Source organism: Lethenteron reissneri, chromosome 45 (assembly GCF_015708825.2).
Source record: "Lethenteron reissneri isolate LAM-NWPU_2019-01 chromosome 45, ASM1570882v1, whole genome shotgun sequence".
Lineage (NCBI taxonomy): Eukaryota > Metazoa > Chordata > Hyperoartia > Petromyzontiformes > Petromyzontidae > Lethenteron > Lethenteron reissneri.
Window position 1 is genome coordinate 3,344,570 of NC_083823.1, and position 23,646 is coordinate 3,368,215.

Sequence of the window (23,646 nt, forward strand, 5' to 3'; positions counted from 1 at the left end):
TAAATGTTGTGGATTTACACTCTGAAGTAGTGAACTAATTAACGCGTTGTTTAAGTGACAAACCTTACTGGCTCAGTCGGGTGGTGGAGGGTTACGACACATTTATACTTAGGCGATCTAACCCAAAAAACCTTTATTATGAATAATATTGGTCGCGAAAGCCTACGTGTTAAACATCAAAATTATTGCTGCGTGAGTCTCTGTGTCTCACATGGCCTGCATCCGCTGGTTTGCCGACTCCTCTGCGACCAGGATCTCGTACTCCTCTGCGGCGTAGCGATCCCAGTCCGAGGACTCGGGCACCTCCCCATCTGCCTCCTACACACACACACGAGACAGAGACAAAGATCCCACCCCACCGTATAATCTTTAACAGACTGTTGACGCCAAGTGCTGTTAGCGAGCACATCTGAAGGCCGCGATGGCACACGAGGGGGTGGGTGGCCAGCACCACGCCCGAACGCCTTTGCATCCCCAGTGGCGATGTTTATACACTTATACACTGTACCACGTAATTATTCAAGGTTGAGTCGACCTAGGGGAGGGCCAAGGCCCGGTTCATATAATTGTCACTGATGTTGGCCGTGACCGGGAATCGAACTCGGATCACTGGGTTCGTAGTGCAGTGCACTAACCGCTACACTACAGCTACCCCTAAAAAGATCCCCCGTATAGCCATAAGACACTGTTGGGGCAATCGCTATTATCGAGCACCTATTAACGCCGGCGCGAAGCACGTGGGGTGGTCTCAAAGGCGGTCGTTAGGTAGTGTACGCAGGCACCTCGAGAGCACCGGCTCGCAAGCTTGCGCTGGTTGCGGGCGTGCGAGGCGGGCGAGTTCAGAATCAAGATCCGTATTTATCCTGGAGGGATCCCACTGAGCAGTGAAGTTCTTTATCATGAATGTGTCCAGTCGGGGCGGGTCAGCGAGTTACATCAACAAGCTGTACGATGTAGGCGCGAGATTGAGAGGAGGTAGGTGAGCAAGCCGCTAAAACAAAAACGACTGCTAAACACAAATAAAGAACGCAAAGTACAAATTGCACAAGCGCAGAAATTCTTGCCGATTTGTCAACACCGATCGCAAGCCGAGGAATTTCGATTTGAAGCTTTCGTGACTGCAGGGATTAATATTTTTGGTTCTTACGGTACAGTCACGTAGAAGGCAAATAATAAAATAATAAAAATACAACAATACACCTGATGATGATTGTGTTGCAATGGAAACGTCGTGAGAATTTTATTGTTCTATATTCTATTATTTCATTATTTCCCTTCTACGTTACTTTACCGACAGAACCAAGAATATGAAGCCAAAGGAATTGGCAGCAGAGCAGCAGCCGAAAACAGTCCGCAGGCCACAGCAAGCCGACGATCAGTCTCCTCAATTGCATCGCGATACCTTTTGGACGGAGAAGGGGTCCTTCTGCTCGTGCTCCAGGTACTTCTCGAGGTTGAAGAACGTGTCGTAGAAGACGTACGCCATTCTGCACCGCTTCAGATCCTTCAGCGTGATTTTGCCTGGGGACGGGGGAGCACCAAGACGATAACAAAAACATTTCAACGGGAAAAAAATTTACAAATCTCCCAAGGCGGCCGAGTTGTTCAGAGGTGGCTTGAGTCATGAGCTGACCACTGCAGAGATCCTGGGTTCGAATCCGGCTTTCAGTCGCATCTGATCAAACCCGATTCTCGAGTCTGGTGAGTTGACAGCCTCAGTCCAGGTCACATTGTATTGTTGAACTTGTACTGGTAGGAACCTTCTGGTTACATCAGTCCACAGGGGATCATTGTGTCCGTTGTGCAGGGAGGGGCTGGGTGGGGAGGGTGAGGCTGGGTGGGGTGGGGAGGGGAGGGTGGGGAGGGTGGGGCTGGGTGAGGAGGGTGGGGAGGGGCTGGGTGGGGAGGGAGGGAGGGGCTGGGTTGGGAGGGGAGGGTGGGGAGGGTCTGGGTGGGGAGGGGCTGGTCACCTCGTGGTGCCCTTATAAAACTCAACGTTTAACTTACTCACGCCGGCTTGTGCCCGCCCTCACAGTCGGCCATATTTGCGGAATACACCACGCCGCCGTTGACCCTGGCCGTTGACCGAGCAACCCAACGTTCCTACCAGCTCCCTCCGCAGGAATGTCTTTTTGCACCGTACGCAGCCAACCATGATAATCGGAGGTGCGGGGTAAGGACAACAAACTAAACAACAAAAGCAGTTCATCTTCTTGGTTCTTTCGGTAAAGTCTTGTAGAAGGGAGATAATAAAATAATAAAAATAAAACATAATAAAATAATATAATTGTATTGTATATAATTGTATTGTATTATTTTATTATGTTTCATTTCCATTATTTTATTATCTCCCTTCTACGTGACTTTACCGAAAGAACCAAGAAGATGAATCCCTGCAGTCACGAAAGCTTTACATCGAAATTTAAAAGCAGTTCAGTTTACAAATATTTGCACTGTCAGAATTACAAATATCAGTTTCACCCTCCTGCGACTACCCATGAGACTTTCGTGGCAGAGCGAGCGGGTGGGGAGGGTGCCGCCCCCCCAGCGCGTGCCGATCGCAGGTCACTTGTCGGCATCTCGGAGGCAGCTCTACGATATCCGCTTCTGTCGGCGGCTGCCCTGCGAGCGCTCCCAACGGACGCTTCGTCACGTGACACGACAGCCCGACCAACGGCGCGGTCGGCACGGCAAAAGAGATTCGCAAAAGACAACACGAACCTTCCACCTGGGGCTTGACGAGGTCGAGCATCTGGCAGAGGCAGTCGCTGAGCGGCAGGGGCTCGATGCCGAGCTTGTCCATGCGCGCGCACTGCTCGCCGTAGAAGTGCTCCAGCTCGTACATGGACAGAACGCCGTCGCCGTCCAGGTCCATGCAGCGAAACCAGTACTCCACACTGGCGCACGGACGCGCACAAGCACAAACGTGCATACGAGCACACGAACGCAATAATGTATACGCACGCACGTGCATACGCGTGGACACGACACAGACAACGGTGCACGAGCATTTCTGTTGCTGCTACATTTGTTGAATTCGTTTTACACGACGCCTCACCTCGTCGCGGTCTTTTTGTCTTCCTCCGAGATGAGAAACCACACAAAGTCGGCGTAGCTCATCCGCTTCTCGCGCTTGGTGGCCGGTCCCCTGCTCACACCGTACCGCATGACACCGCAACGTACAATAACACACCGCACAATATCACACCGCTCCACACAACACCACACCGCACCGCTCACCGCTCAACACCATACCGCTAAACACCATACCGCTCAACACCACACCGCTCAATACCACACAACACCACACCACTCACCGCTCAAGACCACCCCGCTCAACACCACACCACACCACTCACCGCTCAACACCACACCGCTCAACACCACACCACACCACTCACCGCTCAACACCACACCGCTCAACACAACACCACACCACTCACCGCTCAACACCACACCGCTCAACACAACACCACACCACTCACCGCTCAACACCACACCGCTCAACACCACACCACACCACTCACCGCTCAACACCACACCGCTCAACACAACACCGCTCAACACCATACCTATCAACACCACACCGCTCAACACAACACCACACCACTCACCGCTCAACACCACACCGCTCAACACAACACCGCTCAACACCATACCTATCAACACCACACCGCTCAACACAACACCACACCACTCACCGCTCAACACCACACCGCTCAACACAACACCGCTCAACACCATACCTATCAACACCACACCGCTCAACACAACACTACACCACTCACCGCTCAACACAACACCGCTCAACACCATACCTATCAACACCACACCGCTCAACACAACACCACACCACTCACCGCTCAACACCACACCGCTCAACACCACACCGCTCAACACAACACCACCCCACTCACCGCTCAACACCACACCGCTCAACACCATACCTATCAACACCACACCGCTCAACACAACACCGCTCAACACCATACCTATCAACACCACACCACTCACCGCTCAACACCACACCGCTCAACACCACACCGCTCAACACCATACCTATCAACACCACACCGCTCAACACCACACAACACCACACCACTCACCGCTCAACACCACACCGCTCAACACAACACCACACCACTCACCGCTCAACACCACACCGCTCAACACCATACCTATCAACACCACACCGCTCAACACAACACCACACCACTCACCGCTCAACACCACACCGCTCAACACAACACCGCTCAACACCATACCTATCAACACCACACCGCTCAACACAACACCACACCACTCACCGCTCAACACAACACCGCTCAACACCATACCTATTAACACCACACCGCTCAACACAACACCACACCACTCACCGCTCAACACCACACCGCTCAACACCACACCGCTCAACACAACACCACCCCACTCACCGCTCAACACCACACCGCTCAACCCCATACCTATCAACACCACACCGCTCAACACAACACCGCTCAACACCATACCTATCAACACCACACCACTCACCGCTCAACACCACACCGCTCAACACCACACCGCTCAACACAACACCACCCCACTCACCGCTCAACACCACACCGCTCAACCCCATACCTATCAACACCACACCGCTCAACACAACACCGCTCAACACCATACCTATCAACACCACACCACTCACCGCTCAACACCACACCGCTCAACACCACACAACACCACACCACTCACCGCTCAACACCACACCGCTCAAGACCATACCGCTCAACACCACACAACACCACACCATTTCGATTTAAAGCTTTCGTGACTGCAGGGATTCATCTTCTTGGTTCTTTCGGTAAAGTCACGTAGAAGGGAAGTAATACAAATAATAAAAATAAAACATAATAAAATAATTCTCACTGTGAGAATTATTTTATTATGTTTTATTTTTATTATTTGTATTACTTCCCTTCTACGTGACTTTACCGAAAGAACCAAGAAGATGAACACCACACCACTCACCGCTCAACACCACACCGCTCAACACCATACCGCTCAACACCATACCTATCAACACCACACCGCTCAACACAACACCACACCACTCACCGCTCAACACCACACCGCTCAACACCACACCACACCACTCACCGCTCAACACCATACCGCTCAACACCATACCTATCAACACCACACCGCTCAACACAACACCACACCACTCACCGCTCAACACCATACCGCTCAACACCATACCGCTCAACACCACACCTATCAACACCACACCGCTCAACACCACACAACACCACACCACACCGCTCAACACCACACCGTATCGCACGACACCAAACCACAAAACAGCACACCACACGGCAGCACACCGCACCAAACCACACGCGTTCCTCCCATGGGGCTGTCGCTCGCTCGTGCTCACACAAACACCGGCGCTGGAATGCGATCAATACGGACTGCGAGCGAATCTCACCCAACACGCACGATATGGGCCAATCGAACAACAAGGGAGCTTTTAAGCACGACGCTGTGCCACCCAATGGGATTACTGGACCCACGGGTCGCTCGCCAATTGAAATCGAAGCAGCGATTGACCCTCGGTGAGCCGATACTCTTAACGTGGCTGTCGGATCGACCGCGACCAGAATCGATAAAACAGGCACCACGGTTCGGGTTCCACGAGACCAAATATGGGCAGGGGGACGAGCCCCCTCCGGTCGGTGATTTCGTCGGGGTGTGCCGATTTCGTGGCGTCACGGCGCCGCCTTGTTCTGCGCAAACGCCGCACTGCGCGAGCCATCAGGCACCGCGTACCTCGTGACAGCTCCGGAGAATATCCTGTCGATCATCCGGCTTGAGATCGCTGCGGCGACAGGAAAACATCGACGGCAGTGACTTTGCTGCTGAATGCAAAGATGGTTGTAATCTGGCGCTTTGGGGGGGAGAATGTTTGTAGGATCACACAAGATTTTGTGGGCGGGCGGTGGAAGTACAGTAAGTGGGTTCGTGTTCCCGTCTGTGCGGAGCCTCCAGTGGTGTCCACCAAAAACATTTGGCGAGTCTTCTCCAGGTGCTCACCAGAGTGGCGAGATAGTTAACTACCTCGCCTGGTATGCAGCAGGTCGTAGGTTAGATCACGACCCTGACGCGTGCTGCTGTATATTTGTAGTTTGCGTGTCTCTCTCTCTCTCATCATCATCATCACATTGGCTAGGAGATGTTAACTACCTCGCTTGGTATGCAGTAGGTCGTGGGTTAGATCACGACCCTGACGCCTACAGCTGTATATTTGGAGTTTGCGTGTCTCTCTCCCTGTGGTCGCGTGGATTTTTCTCCAGGTCCTCCGGTTTTTCCCTCCACGTTAATAAACATACGTTTAGAGTATTTGGCTGCTATAAATTTCCACGTGATAAGCCACTTCGTTGGGCTATTTATTTGTGGCCAGATCACTCTGAAAAAGTGTGTCAGGGTTAGGGTTATGGCTAAGATTAATTGTCAGGGTTAAAGTTATCATTTGAAAGCTATGATTGAGCTTAAAACTCCACTCAGGAACAGGGTTACGATTATGCTTCGGGGTAGTGTCAGGATTAGGGTCACGATAAGCATGAGTCTCGGGTTAAGGGTCGTAGCTAGTGGGCAGGGCTGTTTGTATTGCAAGTGTGTACGTTGAACGTAGCCAACCGTGCTAGTCAGACGTGCGGGGGACGGACAACAACGCGCTAGAGTTGAAGCGTTGGTACGAGCCGTACCGTGGTCGTTGTGCTTTTCCAGGTCCTTGCGGTCAATGTAGAGGTCGTGGTCCGTGTCCAGCTCCCAGAACTTGCAGTAGATGACGTAGAAGTGCTCGTAGGAGAAGTAGTCGGTGATCTGGTTGATGTCCTCCTCCTCCTCGAGCAGCGCAAGCGTCTGAACCCATTCAAGTCGCCAATCACAGCGATCGTCGTCATCATCATCATAATCATCGATAACAACATATTCGTCGTCATCGTCAGTACGATGAAAAACAAAATATCTTCGACGCCGTGTTGCTGCAGTTTGAAATGTAGACGCGCCGTCGGAAGTTTGCTCGCTCGAATCTCAAATGTCAGTCGGGTGTCATATTGCCCAACGTCGGTTAAATTCCGTCTCCCTGTGTCGGAAATCCACGGCGGTTCTTCTAACTATTTGAATGAGGGAACATTATACGAACTGCGCAACCGAGTAAATCTCAGCGACGGTTAACCTGGGATTATGCCCCACTTTGAACTCTGTCTAACGTTGTGGGGAAGCCGACAGTGTTTACTGCAAATATTTAAACGTATGAAAAGAAAAAAGCATCGAATGAATGTGTGATTTCGTGAAGGGGAGGAGAAGAGCTAAGAGCAAGATGGTGCCCCCCCCCCTCACACCTTCCCGTTCTCCTCTCCCCATCCCTGTCTTTCTCCCAGCGTGTTCTTTACCTTCCACCCTCCTTACCCTTTTCCCCTCCCCATACACACTCTCACGTCCCTGATCGTCGTCTCAGGAAACACATATCGGTCTCTTAACAGCGATGTTCATATGCGAAGAAGAGTATTTCATTCCTTGACTTTGGCATGGACAACTGTGCGCCGAGTGTGACCGTTGTCAATCAATCGATCGATGGAAGATTCGGCAACAAAAAAAAGCTGAGAGGGAATGCGCGGCTCACCTGCAGGAAGTTGCTTTTCCGTAGCTCGGTCAGCGAAATCCGTCCGGACCACGAGCGATTCACAACGTAAAACACTCTCTGGATCACCTGCGGGTGCGGGTGGTCGGGTAGGGAATTGAATTCACCAAGGCCCTTGAATGCTGCAGCATCTGACAGCGCCCTTCAACGCACGAACCGGCGAAAATACCCAGGGCATGCTTGAAAATATACACGAATGCATAAGGAGGAAAACGTAGCATGCAAATTGGAGACATCGTACCGACTGCTAAGAAAAGTAAGGACACGTCGCGATAGAAGCAATGCTGGCCGCTGGTCTAGACTAACGACGGAGTGGCAGCCCAAGGAGGTAACTCACCCGGGAGGAGGCCCACCGCGGGAACGCGGTGCGACTAAATCAACGAGACGGACCGTTGCGCCGTAGGACCGTGAGCGGATTCGCGGTGACATGAGAGGAGGCCTCTATCCAGCTGCGGACAGATCGTGGTTGACGACGACGAGCGAGCGAGCCAGCGTGCGCACGTAGAACCTCTAGCGGCTGCCGGGTGTTTACCTCGCCTGGTATACAGGAGGTCGTGGGTTCAATCTCTACCCTGACGCCTGCTGCTGTATATTTGGAGTTTGCATGTTCTCCCCCGTGGACGTGTGGATTTTTCTCCGGCTCCTCCGGTTTTTCCCTCCACATTTAGAAATATGCATTTAAGAGTATTTGTCTGACGTACATTTCCACGTGATAAGCCACTTCGTTGACCTATCATTTGTGGCCAGGTCGCTTCCGAAAGAGAGCTGTATAGCTCAGCGAACCTAACTTGGTGAAATAAAAATAGTTGATGGTTTAGTTTAGGCAAACCAATCGCGTTCGCCAAGCGCTCAATCCAAAAGGAAAGAGTCTTACCCGGCACGACTCCATGCTGGCAGCGTGCGCGCGGGACATACGGCTGGCTGGCTGGCTGACGAAACTAAAAGTCAGCTGCGTCGCAAGGGCAACGGGAACGGTGATCCCAGCGTCACCGCCACGGTTTCGCGGTGGAACAAGGCTTACGGGCGGCAGCGCGCGCCCGGGATTTGTGGAGATCAGTGCGGGGGCGGCAGCTGCGTGGTTATTATTAACGCCGATTTTGGCCGCTCCCGAGACCGAGCTGCCGCCGATGTTTCGTTTCCCGGTAATGTCACCCCCGCGACGCGGCACGAGCGTGCCGCTGGCCGCAGACCGAGTCAATGGGCGAACGCCGGGCGCCTCCAAGCCCTTACAAGCCAATCGGCAAACCGCTGACGTAGGGCCAGGGTATATTCTCTCACCGACCACGCCGCCGCCACCATAGGAATGAGGAATTTCCACCACTGGTGAAAAGAGGATGAGCGCTGAGCCATGCTTGTTTGAGCAGAAAAAACCGCGGTGCTGTTTTAAAGTACATTTTAATAAATAGGATTAGGTGATGTTGTAGAGTTCGGGAGATAGGGTATATGCAAAGTTAGGATATATTGTAGGATTACGGGTCGGTTGTAGTCTAAGGGTAAGTGGTAAGTTGCATGGTTAGAGTAAATTGTCAGTGCACAGTCAAGTTTCAAGTTCATAGACTCGTTTGCAAGAGTGACCCGGGTTATCAACATGACATTACAGGGCAAGTGTGCGTTGCAGCGTTGTGGGTTTACTATACACGGCTGGGAGGCAATTCAATGGTTAAGGCACAGAGTTGGTTGCAGGCTATGGCATCGCCTTACCGTTGTGATGTACCGCGAGTGGAATTCCGGTGCCTCCTTCAAAAATGTGAGTCCAGGGTGACTGTCCACGATGTCCTGAGCATTGGGACGTAAACGGGAGAGGACAACCACATCAACGATAATGAATTTGACCTGAACATAGCCATATATTGCCATTCACAATTACAATAATGCATTTGTATACCTGGTGGTGCTGCTGGAAAATAATTATTTTTCAGGAGCGTCCTACCAAGTTGTCGCAGCGGGGGGCGACGTTAGTTGCTGCTGGGCGTAATCCTAATTTGGGTCATTTGCAGGAATATATTCAGCGGTGGGATGTTTTGGCCAACACCAGCCTGTTGTATTGTGTGTTATTTGTTATGCTATGGAACGAAACCGGAGAACGCGTGAGGAAACCCACGCAGAACAGGGGGAGAACATACAGACTCCACACAGAGATGGTGATTAAACGGGGGTTCTCAATCCCAGTGAGCTGATGGCCTCAACCCAGTCACCACTGGTCATACAAAAAACAAAAAGTGCTGCATTTGCTGATGTTGTAACCCCGCACATTCCAGCTGCAGAAATTAACACAACTCAAGGCTGTCACTTTATTAACCCTCTTTACGGGGAAAATCATTCGAGCTGGGTTATCCGTTAATTTAAGTATATCGATTATTCAACGAATCGGATATAATACAATTGCAGTCTTGATTGGAAGCTTGCTAATCTCTCTAATCTCTCTGCCTAATCTCTCCCATCAACATAGTGCTAATCTCACTATGAGATCTCTTTTACCAGTGGCAAAATATAGTAGTAGGTTTTTACTCTTTTAAACTGGTACAAAACTGACACCTAATAAAGGTGTCAGTTTTGTACCAGTTTAAAAGAGTAAAAACCTACTACTATAGTGCTAATCTGCCATCAACACTGCTGCGGTGCGCATATGCGGGGACGATACTCTTATGCAGCGACGGAAGCTCACTTCGGCATGCTAATCTCTCTCCCTAATCTCCTCCATCAACACAACTGATGTGCTTGCGTGCGGGGATGGGACTCCTTTCCCGCCTGCTTGCCCTTGGCCAACATATATAACCTCTTGTTGTAGCAGCTCTCTCGCTGCTGTGTTCTTCCTGGTTCAGCAGCTCTACTGCTGGATTATTTTTTTTCCCGCCCGAGGACGATCGCTTGTGTCGCGATCGAAACGTCGTGATATATTATTTTTTATTTTCTACCTACGTGACTTTACCGAAAGAACCAAAGAGTATGAATACAATTGCAGTTGGGGGGGGGGGGGAAGGGGGAAAGAATGTCGTAAAAAAATATCGTCGCCTCCGTTTCCACGCGTGACGCTGGATGGGAGGGGAGGCGGTTGGCTGAGCTTGATGACCCCATCACCATCATCAGCCGCGTCACGCTGGGCGTGGCTCCTCGGGGGTTGCCTGCCTTCAGGAGGCAGGATGTGGGGGCGGCCGCCGTTTTCTTATAAGGGGTCAAAATACCGAAATTTAAAAACGTCGATTGCAATCTCGAGTTGATAAATGAACTCATCGTCCCGGCTCTACCCTGTGGCTAAATCAAGTAATTTGTTTATTTAGTTTTTACGCTGGTCTAATAGTGCACGGCTATCACGAAGGCGCTCTGTTTCACGTAGCCCGTAGCAGTTTGGCGACAGGGGGTGACGTTGCTATGTGTAATCCCAGTTGAGAATATCGCGGTTACATTTTCAAATTCGCACAGCTTTTTGACGCGATATTTCAGAAGTAGTTCTACAACTTCCCATTTCCCTAACGCGATCTCAGGGTTGCATTTGCTCACTGTGAGAGTTCCCAATGGACATTTCAATCGGCTCGTGACAACATTGCAATGCCTCTCGGAACAAATTGTAATCAAAACTGCGAATATATTCAGTCAAAAAATAAGTGGGCCTGTGTGTCAGAAGTCACAATCGGGTACCCGATACCCGTACCCTACCCGATACCCGGCTACCCATTTGCGACCCTGGTGCGGCCGGGTACGGGTAAGGAATCAAAACCCGTTTGCGACCTCTGCCGTGTGTGGTGTCTTTTTTTGTCTCGCGGTACATTTTCGCGCTGCGTGCACGCACGTTCAACTTTTTTCGCACCATACTTTGCTAACCGTGCTAAATCGGAGGCTTTTATTTATTTCTTGGTAATGATTTGTTTCGGGGTCGTACTTAGCCGCTTCTGAAACTGAGTCGCGCGAGAAACTTGTTTCGGTTTGGCGCCCACCCCTCCTCCCTTGCCCCCCTTCCGGCGATGCCACGGGCAGCGTCGGTTCGCGGAGTAAATGCGACCGTCGTATTTTTAGCGCGGCGTGATTTATTTCGAGGCTTGCCCTCTTTGGGCTGGAGGCATTCTCTTCTGCTGCGTGGTATTAAACGTTTAAAAAAAAAACTTACGTAAGTCTATGTTTTTTTTCAATGTGTATCACCGATAGCACTTGTGCGTCTATCAGAGTTACGATACCATGTAAGGTAAAGGAAGATGAAACCGTGGAATTACTCGCATCGTCACATCCAGTAAGCCTCTCTCGTCCTTCGTGTTGTCTGAAACACGGAACTTTGTTGCATTTCTGTCATCCAGTGCATTTATAACTTCAGAGCTGCAGGAGGCATGTTTTAAAATTGTGTTTTCACGCACTCATCGATGACTAAGATGGGCCCAACAAACGTGCTACACGGTTGAGAACCTGATTTAATCACAGAAAGCTTAACATGTCGTTGGCTTTCGCAACCGATATTATCCATATTCGGTTTTTGGGTTCGATCACGGAAATACAAATGTGCCATTCAAAACCCGCCACCACCCGACACAGCCAATTAGTAAGGTTTGTCACGTAACAAAAACATTCCAATTCGTTACTCGTACAACACACCGGTGCGTTGGAGAGTAAACTCAAAAATTTACAATTCGAGTACGACGTTTCGCCAGTAATTACAACTAGCATCATCAGGCGACAGCCAGAATTGTGGAGAAATCTCCCTGTTTCGGTCTTAAATAGACAGACAGCTGCCTGAATATGACATGGCCATTGAGCCCCTCTGCCATATGCTACGAGGACACACGTGTGTACTTTCCTTTGCATCTAAATGATTTCATCGTAGATTTTTAAAGGAGTCTGTCTGGGTGGCGCTGCGATTAAAAGTACCCGACTCACAAATTGGGACGCTCCCGATTTCAAATCGCCCGCCGACTCATCGGCCCCACGCTTTGCGATAAGTCGACGGCGTTCGTCCAAATGAAGAGACCGTCTTCTTGCTGTGTGAATGTGGAGTTTCCACCATCGGCTCAGGGCCAGCGAAAGAGATCCCAGTGCTCATTAGAGCAGAGGGAAATCTTCGCATTTGGCCCGTATGCGGCAAATGAACCGCTCCGTTTTGCCAATCACCGGAAAAGTTTAATGTACGTTTGTTGAACTTCTTTCGCACCGTATGTAGCCAACGGTGCTCACCGGAGGTGAGGGAAAACTGCCCGTGGCATTTTATTATCCGCTCTACGAAGCGTGAGAAGACGTTGCGAGCTGGCGACAGCTGCTAAAAACGAATGCGGGGGTGGCTCTTTAACCATTCTATTTCGGACGTCTGTTCTTGAGAGAGCGAGCGAGCGAGCGAGAGAGATACGCAAGGCATGGTGATGGCGAGCCGGCAAGCCGGCAGGGAGCGGGGCGAGGCGGGAGGGAGGGCCGGCATGCCACAATCGGCGCTTGTCTAAGCGGCCCGGGGTAGGGTCCCGATGTAACGCGACCTCTCGGCTGACGCACTGCAACAATACGCCCGCTGGGGCTGTTATCGCCGCCACCGCAGCCGCACCGGTCCGGCGTTTAGAAATCAACGGTTGCGTAACAACGGGGCTTCGTGCAGACGAACCGGCGAGTGGACAGAATTGTTCTTTAAACGGATCGAAAACGGCGAGTTTATTTATTTTTTGGTTAAAAGGAAGACTTATCCCAAACTGACAAACACAGCTCTTGCAGATGCATATGTATGACGGTGTTTATCTTGGCTGGCAAACCGCTGGTTTCAAGATACATCCACGAGAGAGATAAGATTCTAAAGAACATGATGGCCAATCATAGTGTTCTGGTGATAACAGGGCACTGGAGTATAATTAAATTGCAATGGAGCGATATTAAATTTGGGTCAGCAGTGCCATAATGGTGCACTTGATGTGTGTGTTTAACTTCTTTCACACCGTACGTGACCAGATATTCGGTGGTGGTAGAATTTTTCTTAAAGTAGCTTGAAATGGCTATGGTTGACTGAAATTAGTGGCATGTGGTTTCTTATGTTTCATTCGTCAAGTTAAAGCATCACTTGTGAATAATGTCGAGCGAGTAAGTGATGGAAATTCCATATTCTACTGACAGTGGCCAATCTTTCCATAGGACAACCACATTTGACTTAATACAAATTACATTTTATCATGCTCTTTAGCAGCATATAAACAATTCCAGATCAGTTACATTTCATGCTTACCAATGAGATGTTGTTATCTCAAAATAACTCAAACAGAAAGGTAGATGGGGAGAAAAGGTTCCGCAGCAGTAACTTTGTGCTACGAAACTGGCGACCTGGGTTCAATTTCCAGCTACGGCTGACATCAGTAACAAGTAATATCTGGGCCCCAATTTACCAATCCACAAAGACCAGTTTGGCGAAGTATGACCAAGCAACCACGCTGACCAACTCCACGTGGGGAGGCCTTCATTCTACTGAGGATTGACAAAGGGCTGCCTGTCTGTCTGTAGAGCAGGGCGGAGTGGCAGATGGTTGTAATCTTGTGCTTTGGAGAGAATGTTTGTGGGATCACACAGATCTGTGAGCAGGAGATGGTAGCATAGAAAGTGGGTTCATGAAAGTGGGTTCATGTTCCCATCTGTGCAGAGCCTCCAGTGGTTTTATCAAAGTATTCGCCAAAGTGGCGAGATGTTAACTACCTCGCCTGGTATACAGGAAGTTGTGGGTTCGATTCTGACCTTGATGCCTGTATACTCGGAGCTTGCATGATCTCCCCGTGGGCGTGTGAATTTTTCTCCGGGTCGTCTGGTTTTTTCCTCCACATTTAGAATCAACATCATGCATTTACAATGTTTGGCTGCTCAAAATTTTCACGTAATAAGCCTCTTCATTGGGCTATCATTCGTGGCCATGTCGCTTATGGGAGCCTTACCTGGTAAAAAAATATCGTTAGCGGTTAAACTCAGGTTTTCCTTCCACACGACTCAAAAACACAACTTAAAAAAAATAACCGGCCAACCACCCCAAAAAGCAGGATCCTCTTGAGATAAAAAGAGCCGTGGGATTCAGCAAGGCTTGCCCAGACCAATCAATGGGAATCAAAACCAATTGACCTTCAGTATCAGGCCCTCACCATCCCCACCATGCAGTGGGGCTAAACAACAGCACTCGTAGGGAACCGGCGTTACTAAGCCACGCTCGTCTGTCTAGCAGCGCCAATGACAGCGGAAGGATAAACTTACGCATCAGCGCAGCCCTCATCGCTGGAGAGGGGCGGCTTTGAAGCCCAAATTTAGCGCTCGGCGCGCAACCTTCAACGGAGCCGGGCAGAGGAGAACGAGCCGCAGAAACACTCGGTAAGCGAGGAGGCGCGGCGCGCGCCGTTCCCGTCTGCGCGGGCCGACAAAAGAGGCCACGGCGAATTTAATCTTGCGCTTGGAAGAGGTTGGGAATCTCTCTCCTGTCTCGCTCTCAAAAAACACCAGTCTATCAGGTCGCTTCTGGAACCTAGAGTCACCAAGGTGGTTAGAACGGCGGTTATAAACGCCCGCGAAATTACACATTCGATTTCCCAGTTGGGGGAGGGTTGGGATCGGTCTATCGTCCCTCCTGGGCTAGGGGGCGCATTTCTTCAACCCCAATCCCTAAAAACCCTCCAAAGAAAATTTTTCCCAAGTTCACCAATGTAAAGTGTCGCTGGAAAACCAGGTGAGAGAGGTTGTAGGGCCTTCGAGGGCCTCTGTAACGACGGTCTGTGTCGGGGAACCCTGCTGCTGCTGCGAATGTGCAGCGGGGATTGATCTTTTTGGTTCTTTCGGTAAAGTCACGTAGAAGGGAAATAATAAAACATTATAAAATAAAATTCTCACGACGTTTCGACCACAACGCAAGCAGCCGTCCTCAGGTGAAGAACAGGGCTGTCGTTCATTCAGACGCTGTCTTTCCGACAGACCTGTTCTTCACCTGAGGACGGCTGCTTGCGTTGTGGCCGAAACATCGTGAGAATTGTAATTTATTATGTTTTCTTTTGATTATTTTATTATTTCCCTTCTACGTGACTTGACCGAAAGAACCAAGAAGATGAATCCCTGCAGTCACGAAAGCTTTAAATTGAAATTTGCAGTGGGGATGACGACGTACCGGACGGTGCGGGCTACCACGGAGAAATGACGCCGAGGCCAGAGACAGCCATGCCGCCTCTGTTTAAACACACACTAAGCGGTCACGAGCTGCACACGTCTGCCTGCTGATCGTGACGCTCGTTCCACGTGACCTAAAGAGGGCCGGTCGTGTTCGAATTCCAATCGAGATGCGCGCGTGTGCACGCGTGTGCTTACACGCGATTAAGAAGCGCTCTCTACGATTCACGATTGACTGTTCAGTCAGGCCACACGAGCAAGATGTGTGTCGTACACCCTCCTCCACCCGACACGGCCAATTAATGAAGCTGTCACAATTATCAACTGCCTGATGATGCTTAGCTGTAACTACAAGCGAAATGTCGTAGCAAAACCCTGTGTTCGCCACGGTGGCGAGATGTTAACTACCTGGCCTGGTAGGCAGAATGTCGCGGGTTCAAACCCGACCTTGACGCCTGTATATTTGGAGTTTACATGTTCTCCTCGTGGTCACGTGGATTTTTTTTCCGGTTCCTCCGGTTTTTCCCTCCACGTTTAGAATCAAAGTCACACGTTTAGAGTATTTGGCGGCTATACATTTCCACGTGATGAGCCACTTCTTTGAGCTATCATTTGTGATGGCCAGGCCGCTTCTGAAAAATAACTACACAGTTCAGTGGACCTTACCTGGTCAAGTAAAAAAAATGTGTTCATAGTTTGAGTTTGGTTGTGACTCAAGAGACGAGGGCCACCCTTGCCGTAGTCAACGGAGATGCGTTGCCGCCCGCTTGAGCTGCAACACTCCGGGCCAAATTCGATGACCGAAAAACATCCTTACTTGGCAGCTTGTGGCATTGTTGTTGTGTGAGATACAGAGGTCGCAAACAGGTTTTGATTCCTTACCCGTACCCGGGTACGGGTAGCCGGGTATCGGGTAGGGTACGGGTATCGGGTACCCGGTTGCGACTTCTGGCGAGATATGATGAAGATTTTGTGGAGAAATTATTGGGAAGAAAATTATCATTTTCCCGCAGGATAATTGGGTTCCGTTAACTTTCGTGCCGTGTATAATCGACAAGGAAATGGACGTCCACTGGGGAGACGGATTGTGCAGGAGATTAGGTGGATTTTTACATTGCAAGATCGTGACAGGTGGCGGCGGTGGCTTGGGTTGGCCTTCATCCAGCAGTGGATTGGCCATGGCTGACGAGGATGATGATCATTTACAGATCCATTCATACACTAACGCTGCAAGCACAATCACTTACATGTCTTCACAGCCCTCTGTAAATCCACTGCTGGATGAGTGTAACATTTGCATTTGTAACAATTTAATTTTGTTGCTCATGGAAACCTCACTGAAGTCTCAAGATTATTTTGAGGAGCGAACTCCTTGGGATGTTTGGACAATTGCAAAATTGTTTAAGTTTACTGTGTGGAAGTTAACCCGAGCGCATGGAGAAACAGCATGCTAGTGTGTTTCTCAAGCGCACATAAAATATAGAAATGTATATAGGAACACACAAAGAAAAGTAAATATGTAGAAGAACACGTTAATCGAGGAGATGCTAAGCTGCATTAACAAGAATGTGAACTGTGTAACGGATAAGATAAAGCTATTTTAAGCAATGGTCTTTATTTAGCTATATGAGCACTCACTGAGACTCATCATAATCATAATAATAAAATAATCATTTGCATCCCCACCCCCCTACTGATCCACTGCTGGAACGCGTCTCCAGCTGTCCCCACATCAAAATGGTTATGGGGGCTGCTTGACCATACTTCACCAAACTGGTCAGTGTGAGCTGGCAAGGGTGGGTGGGTGGGTTAGTGGAGGGTGGGTTGGGTGGCTGGGTTAGTGGAGGGTGGGTTGGTGGCTGGGTCAGTGGAGGGTGGGTTGGTGGCTGGCTTCGTGGGGGGTGGTTTGGTTGGGTCACGTGGGTGGGTTTGTGGGTGGTTTATTGGGGGGTGGGTTGGTGGCTAGGTCAGTGGGGGGTGGGTTGGGTGGGTCACGTGGGTGGGTTAGTGGGGGGTGGGTTGGGTGGGTTAGTGGGGGGGGGGGGTTAATGGAGGGGTGGGTTAGTGGAGGGGGGGGTTAGTGGGGGGTGGGTTGGGTGGGTGGGTTAGTGGGGGTTGGGTTAGTGGAGGGGTTGGTTAGTGGAGGGGTGGGTTAGTGGGGGGGTGGGTTAGTGGGGGGTACCTTAGTGGGGGGTGGCTTAGTGGGAGGGGGTTAGTGGAGGGGTGGGTTAGTGGGGATGTGGGTTGAGTGGGCGGGTTGGGGGGGTGAGTGGGTTGTCAAGGAGAGGTTCAGATTTCACACGCCACTGACGTTAGCCGCAGCCAAAAGTCAAACTCGGCCCACCAGGCTCAAAGGGCCGCAAGTTGCTCTGACAACACCGATTCTAGAGATTCTGAAACGAATGAAACGAGATGGCACAAACGATGACGCCGACGAGGACGACCACATACCAATCGTGCCGATACCGACCCTGATACTAATGACAAGAAAACTTTCCACCACCGATACTGATGACACTCACACGTTGTATTGTGCTTTGTATTGCGATGCGGCAAGTACGGACAGAGGATATTCGTGCCATTCTGAATGCATGAACGCTATCACGACATGGCTATGTCCTGTCAACTTCACGGAACATTTCCCACTTGAGGCTGCAGCTGCTGCTGCAGAACTGGTTCAGAATTGGTGACAACTCACAGACAGTGACCGGCAGAGAACTCCACATAGATGGGCCAGACATTGCAAGGGTGTGCGAAAGGCTGAGTGGGGTTGGGTGGGTGAGTGAGTGAAGCGAGTGGCTGAGTGAGTGGATGAGCGAATGGGTGAGCGGGTGTTTGAGCGAGCGAGTGGGTGGGTGTGTGTATGTTGAACTTCTTTCGCACCATACTTAGCCAACCGTGCAAATCGGAGGTGCGGGTCAGTGAAGGGTGAGTGGGGTTGGGTGGGTGAGTGAATCAGCGAGTGGCTGAGTGAGTGGATGAGCGAGTGGGTGAGCGGGTGTTTGAGCGAGCGAGTGAGTGGGTGGGTGTGTGTGTATGTTGAACTTCTTTCGCACCATACTTAGCCAACCGTGCTAATCGGAGGAGCGGGTCAGTGAAAAAATTAATGGGAGCGTGAGTGAGTGGAAGAGTGAGTGGGTCAATGGATGAATGAGTGTCCGTGCGGTTGAGTAGATGGGGAAGGACACCGCAATATCTTTGGGGGGCGGGGGGGGTGTTGATATCAACTTCTCGGTGCGTCGGACAATCAGGTCACCGTGCATTGCCAACCGGAGTAAACGACGGATGCCTCACGCGACCAGAACAATAATTCCGAATCGTCTTCGCTGCTCTTCGTCAAACAGACGAAGAGCACGGACCGCTCGTTCCTCCTCACCTGCAGCAAGGGGATGAAGTCCTCCTGTACCAGGTAACTGCAGCCGGGACGCGCGAGCAGAGCCACAAACTTGGCCGAGTCGTCGTGGCAAGTTCGCAAGAGCCTGCGCCACCGCGGGGAGTGGGTGGCACGCCGGCGAAATCATCGTCACAATCACAACGAGGGGCTGTCAAAATCATCACGGTCGTCAATCGTCGACACAATAATTATCAACGTGGTCATTGCCGGGCACCGTTCGTTTTGTTACAAGTACAATTTTACTAAAATGTATAGTCCAGGAAAGCTGTAGTGGGTCTCAATACTTGTATTCGTGAGCATCGAATGGGCATTACGACAGCGCTTGGCTGCATTGGTGGCCGTTGAGCAGGTGGTGTAAATTCCATATTCCTATGGCGAGGACTGGTCGCACGCAAAGACAAATGTCCCCCTGTATAGCCTGGAACAGGCTTTTGGAGCAAGTGTTGTTAGCGAGCACCTATGAAGGCCGGCACAGCACACAAGGGGGTGGGGTGGCCAACACCACGCCCAGCCACCTTTGTCTCCCCAGTGGCGATGTTTATACATCGACCTAGGGGAGGCCCAGGACCGGTTCAAATAATCGAGACTGGTGTTGGCCGTGAGCGGGCATCGAAGTCGGGTCGCCGGGTTCGTAGCGCAACACGCTAACTGCTACACCACCGCTCCCCACATGGTGAGGGACCGGTCAAACAAAGACACGCACACCCCCATACACATACTCACTTTCTCCACATGGCCACAAAGGTGTGCACGGACACGAAACCCGTTCGCTCCCCGCTCGCCGCATGGAACAACGCCGACTTCCAGTAAACAGGGCAGCCACAGGCCTGGGCGGACAGAAAAGCAAGCGGGATTGGGCAGGACGGGTTGCTATGTGGAACGGCGTCCGGTGGTCGAGACTAGCAACAGAGAAGGGGCACAATGGAGGGAAAACGCCCGAGAGGACATCCACGATGTTCGTAAAAACTCTGACCTCGCTGGCAAAGAGTAAGTCTGAACATTTGCTTTTGCGCACTCTCACAAGTACAGTTCGTCACGGATTGCACAGAGTAAGCTCTTTGGAACAACAACACCGTTTTAAGTTTGTTGGAAAACTGGCTCAGACTCAAGGATGGATACCGAAAATGTGCCGGCAACGGGCTCCAGGTCTTTGGGCCGGAAACTCGGGTAAAACTGCACTGGCCGTATGGCAAGGAAAAATGTGATACAAGTTAATGTAAGCGTAGAGCACGATTATTTTAACTATACCTTCTGGCGAGCCACTCAACGAAATTAGCGTGTGCTGGCGGACCACGTGATGTCATTTTCCACGTGCGCAGATGCTGGGCACCACAGTGATGAGATGTTACCGCCCTTGCCTGGTATACAGGAGGTCGTGGGTTCGATCCCGACCCTGATGCCTGCTGTATATTTGGAATTTGCATGTCTCTCTCTCCCTGTGGTGGCATGGATTTTTCTCCGGGTTCTCCGGTTTTTCCCTCCACATTTAGAAGCAACGTCCGTTTAAAGTATTTGGCTGCTATAAATTTCCACGTGCTAAGCCCCTTCATTGAGCTATCATTTAGCTGGTAAAATAAAAAATTGTGAATAATTCAGTTTAGTTTAACATCGCCCCGTCACGTTGTCGCGCCTGTGTGTGCCACCACCGATCTGTACTTCTTGTCTCCAGGTTTCTCATCTCTATCTCTTGTTAATCATTCTTTTGTCTCACTAAGCCGAATATTTTTTATATCTTGGCAAACATTACTTTTCGGTGGGCCAAAGCTCGGTCGGGCCACTCCACGTGCCTTCGTGGGATACATCCGTCTGTGGCGGGCAGCTAAAGAGCCCTGGCTTAGGCCATCAATTCCAGGGCAAGCATCCAAAGTGGTTGGATGCAAAAATGGACGTGGAGTGTTTTCCATCTCGCTGGGCCGATGGTGAAGTTTCCATATTCCTACGACGGGGGCGATTAAATCGGCAGGCGAACCAAAGCTCGACTTACCGCAATTAATCTTCTTGGTTCTTTCGGTAAAGTCACGTAGAAGGGAAATAATAAAATAATAAAAATAAAACATTAAATAATTCTCACGACGTTTCGGCCACAACACAAGCAGCCGTCCTCAGGTGAAGACCAGGTCTGTCGGGGAGACAGCGTCTGAAGCTGTCTGAAGCTGTCTCCCCGACAGACCTGTTCTTCACCTGAGGACGGCTGCTTGCGTTGTGGCCAAAACGTCGTGAGAATTATTTTATTCTGTTTTATTTTTATTATTTTATTATTTAACTTCTACGCGACTTTACCGAAAGAACCAAGAAGATGAATCCCTGCAGTCACGAAAGCTTTAAATCGAAATTCACCGCAATTAAATCAATGCATTTGGTGACGCTTCATTGGCAGGCGTGCACAAGCACAATTACAAAAACAAAACTCAACACATTCAACCAACAACAAAGCTCACATTCAACAATAACAATGCCTTAAAAAGAAAAGAAAAAAAGCAGGCGACGTTTTGGGCAAATAGCCCTATCTTCATAGCACTTTCCAGAAATGGGTACTCATTTAATTTACCAAACAGCTTCTCAGCAGAGATGGAGCGATGATACCAGTTTCATGTGCAGGCGTGTGACGGATGATCCCATGGCAGGATTGCGTGCGATGGCGAATGAGTGGGGAGGCTTTCGTTCAACGGTAGCTGAACAACCGGTGGTGAACCAACCTAGCAGAGCGACGCCATCCGCCCCGTGTGTACCGTCCCGGAACCTACGCTCAGCCGGTGTCGGACCGGCCGACCTGTGCGAGATACACTCGGCTTCGGCAGAACGGAGCCGCTCATCTGCAGCCCATGTGACCTGGAGTGGTCTCTGTCGACTGAAGCCCGCTCAAGCGTGACTATCGACGAAAAACATTTATTTTCTCTTCTGTAACAGTTTCATTCAGTTCAAAATGTTCTGTGCCATCCGCGTCTCAGCGTTTTGCCGAACATGGCGCGCGTTGCAAATCGTGGGTTGATTGATTGATGAAGTTAAAAATAGGAATCATCTACATGCCGAAGATCACCCCCCACTGCGAAAACTTGGCAGGGACCTTCCGACAAACGGTCATGAGACTTAGCGAGGCTCTCCTGGGTAAACAAGCGAACTAATAAAATAATAATGGTCTTAAAATGAATGCTGTTGTTGCTGATGTTACTTCAGTTGTTATTAATGTTAATGATGATGCTGTTGCTAACAACGCTGCTGCTAAAACAATTCTGCTCATGATGTCGTGACTGCTATTGATGACAATGACCCTGCTGATGATATTAAAAAACGTCTGCTGATGTCGATTTTGCTGATGCCAATGATGCTGATGTTGTCGATAATAATGACTTCAAAACGACTAATGCTGATCGGAATGCACACAAACCCATGAGATCTCGGAAGCCAAGCAACGTTGAGACCAGACAGTGCCTGGGTAGGGCACCCATCATGCACAGCAGGTTGCTGTAGGCTACTGCGGGGCGATGCGATGGTCAGCAGGGGGCAGTGCGGCTAATTCAATCGTTGATATTTTATATGCTCCCCGCCTTCACCAACCCCGGACACACACACACGCACTCCCTCCCTCCCTAACGTGTACGTGGCAACGTACGGCACGAAAGAAATTCAACACACGCACAGGTCACAGATAAAGAGCCCACGCACCTTGGCCACGGTGGCCATCTGATGAATGTCGGCGCGCTCGTCCGGGTAAGGCGTGAACGACTCCTCCACCCGCTCGATCATCTGGTCCGACGTGGGGCCGTTGGGCGCCGGGCGGCCGTGCGGGAAGTAGAAGCGCGGCACGAGCGAGTGAGCCGGCACCGCGTGCGGCTTGGGCAGCGCCGGAGGCAGCGACTTCTTGTCCTTGACGCCGGCGGCTGTGGTGCTTGCGGGCGCGACCTGAAGATCACGGTGCGGCGGGGTGGCGAGGAGGGAAGGTGGGGGTGGCTTTTAGCGATGACGTTGACAAAGTTCACAAGTCGACTCACTAGCCTGTCTTCCTACGCTCTCAACTGGCTACCCATCGCCAGTAGGGTCACATACAAGATCGCCTGCCTCTGCCACAATGCCTTCATATCCGCCTGCCCGCCGTACCTTTCTTCATTATTGACAACTTGCAGCTCAGCACACGGCAGATGCCTGCGCAGCGCGACTCACGACCTCCTCTTGATACCAAGATCCAGGATGGTCACGTCTATGCGCCGCTTCTCAATGGCAGCCCCAACAGTCTGGAACGCCATCACCCCTCTGCACATTCGCAGCATCACCTCAATCGCCTCCTTCAAGAGACACTTAAAAACTCACCTCTACAATCTACAATCATGCTTTCGAGCGACTCTGAGCTCGGCTCCGCGCCTCTGAGTTGCGGCCATTACGTCCGCAAATTTGCACGCGTTATAAATTGAACTATTATTATTATTACAAGTCAAGGTGGTCCCAGAGTCTCCCTGCCCAAACGGGGAAGCAGGGCGATGCTCATCTCTGCTGG

At 50.7% G+C, this 23,646-nt stretch overlaps 1 protein-coding gene across 6 annotated transcripts in view; it reads right to left on the minus strand.

Annotated features, from left to right (window-relative positions):
• Window positions 1-23,646, minus strand: part of LOC133353936 (serine/threonine-protein phosphatase 2A regulatory subunit B'' subunit beta-like) — a 90,545-nt gene that overhangs the window by 8,194 nt on the left and 58,705 nt on the right. For all 6 annotated transcript variants that reach the window (XM_061570455.1, XM_061570454.1, XM_061570451.1 and 3 more), the window contains 11 exons: window positions 22,821-23,057; window positions 19,881-19,984; window positions 19,140-19,242; window positions 9,386-9,460; window positions 7,667-7,753; window positions 6,747-6,903; window positions 5,812-5,860; window positions 3,059-3,148; window positions 2,722-2,897; window positions 1,403-1,521; window positions 212-318 (listed from right to left, as the gene is read on the minus strand). In XM_061570455.1, the coding sequence (XP_061426439.1) occupies window positions 212-318; window positions 1,403-1,521; window positions 2,722-2,897; window positions 3,059-3,148; window positions 5,812-5,860; window positions 6,747-6,903; window positions 7,667-7,753; window positions 9,386-9,460; window positions 19,140-19,242; window positions 19,881-19,984; window positions 22,821-23,057 (1,304 nt within the window). The remainder of the gene's footprint in view (window positions 1-211; window positions 319-1,402; window positions 1,522-2,721; window positions 2,898-3,058; window positions 3,149-5,811; window positions 5,861-6,746; window positions 6,904-7,666; window positions 7,754-9,385; window positions 9,461-19,139; window positions 19,243-19,880; window positions 19,985-22,820; window positions 23,058-23,646) is intronic.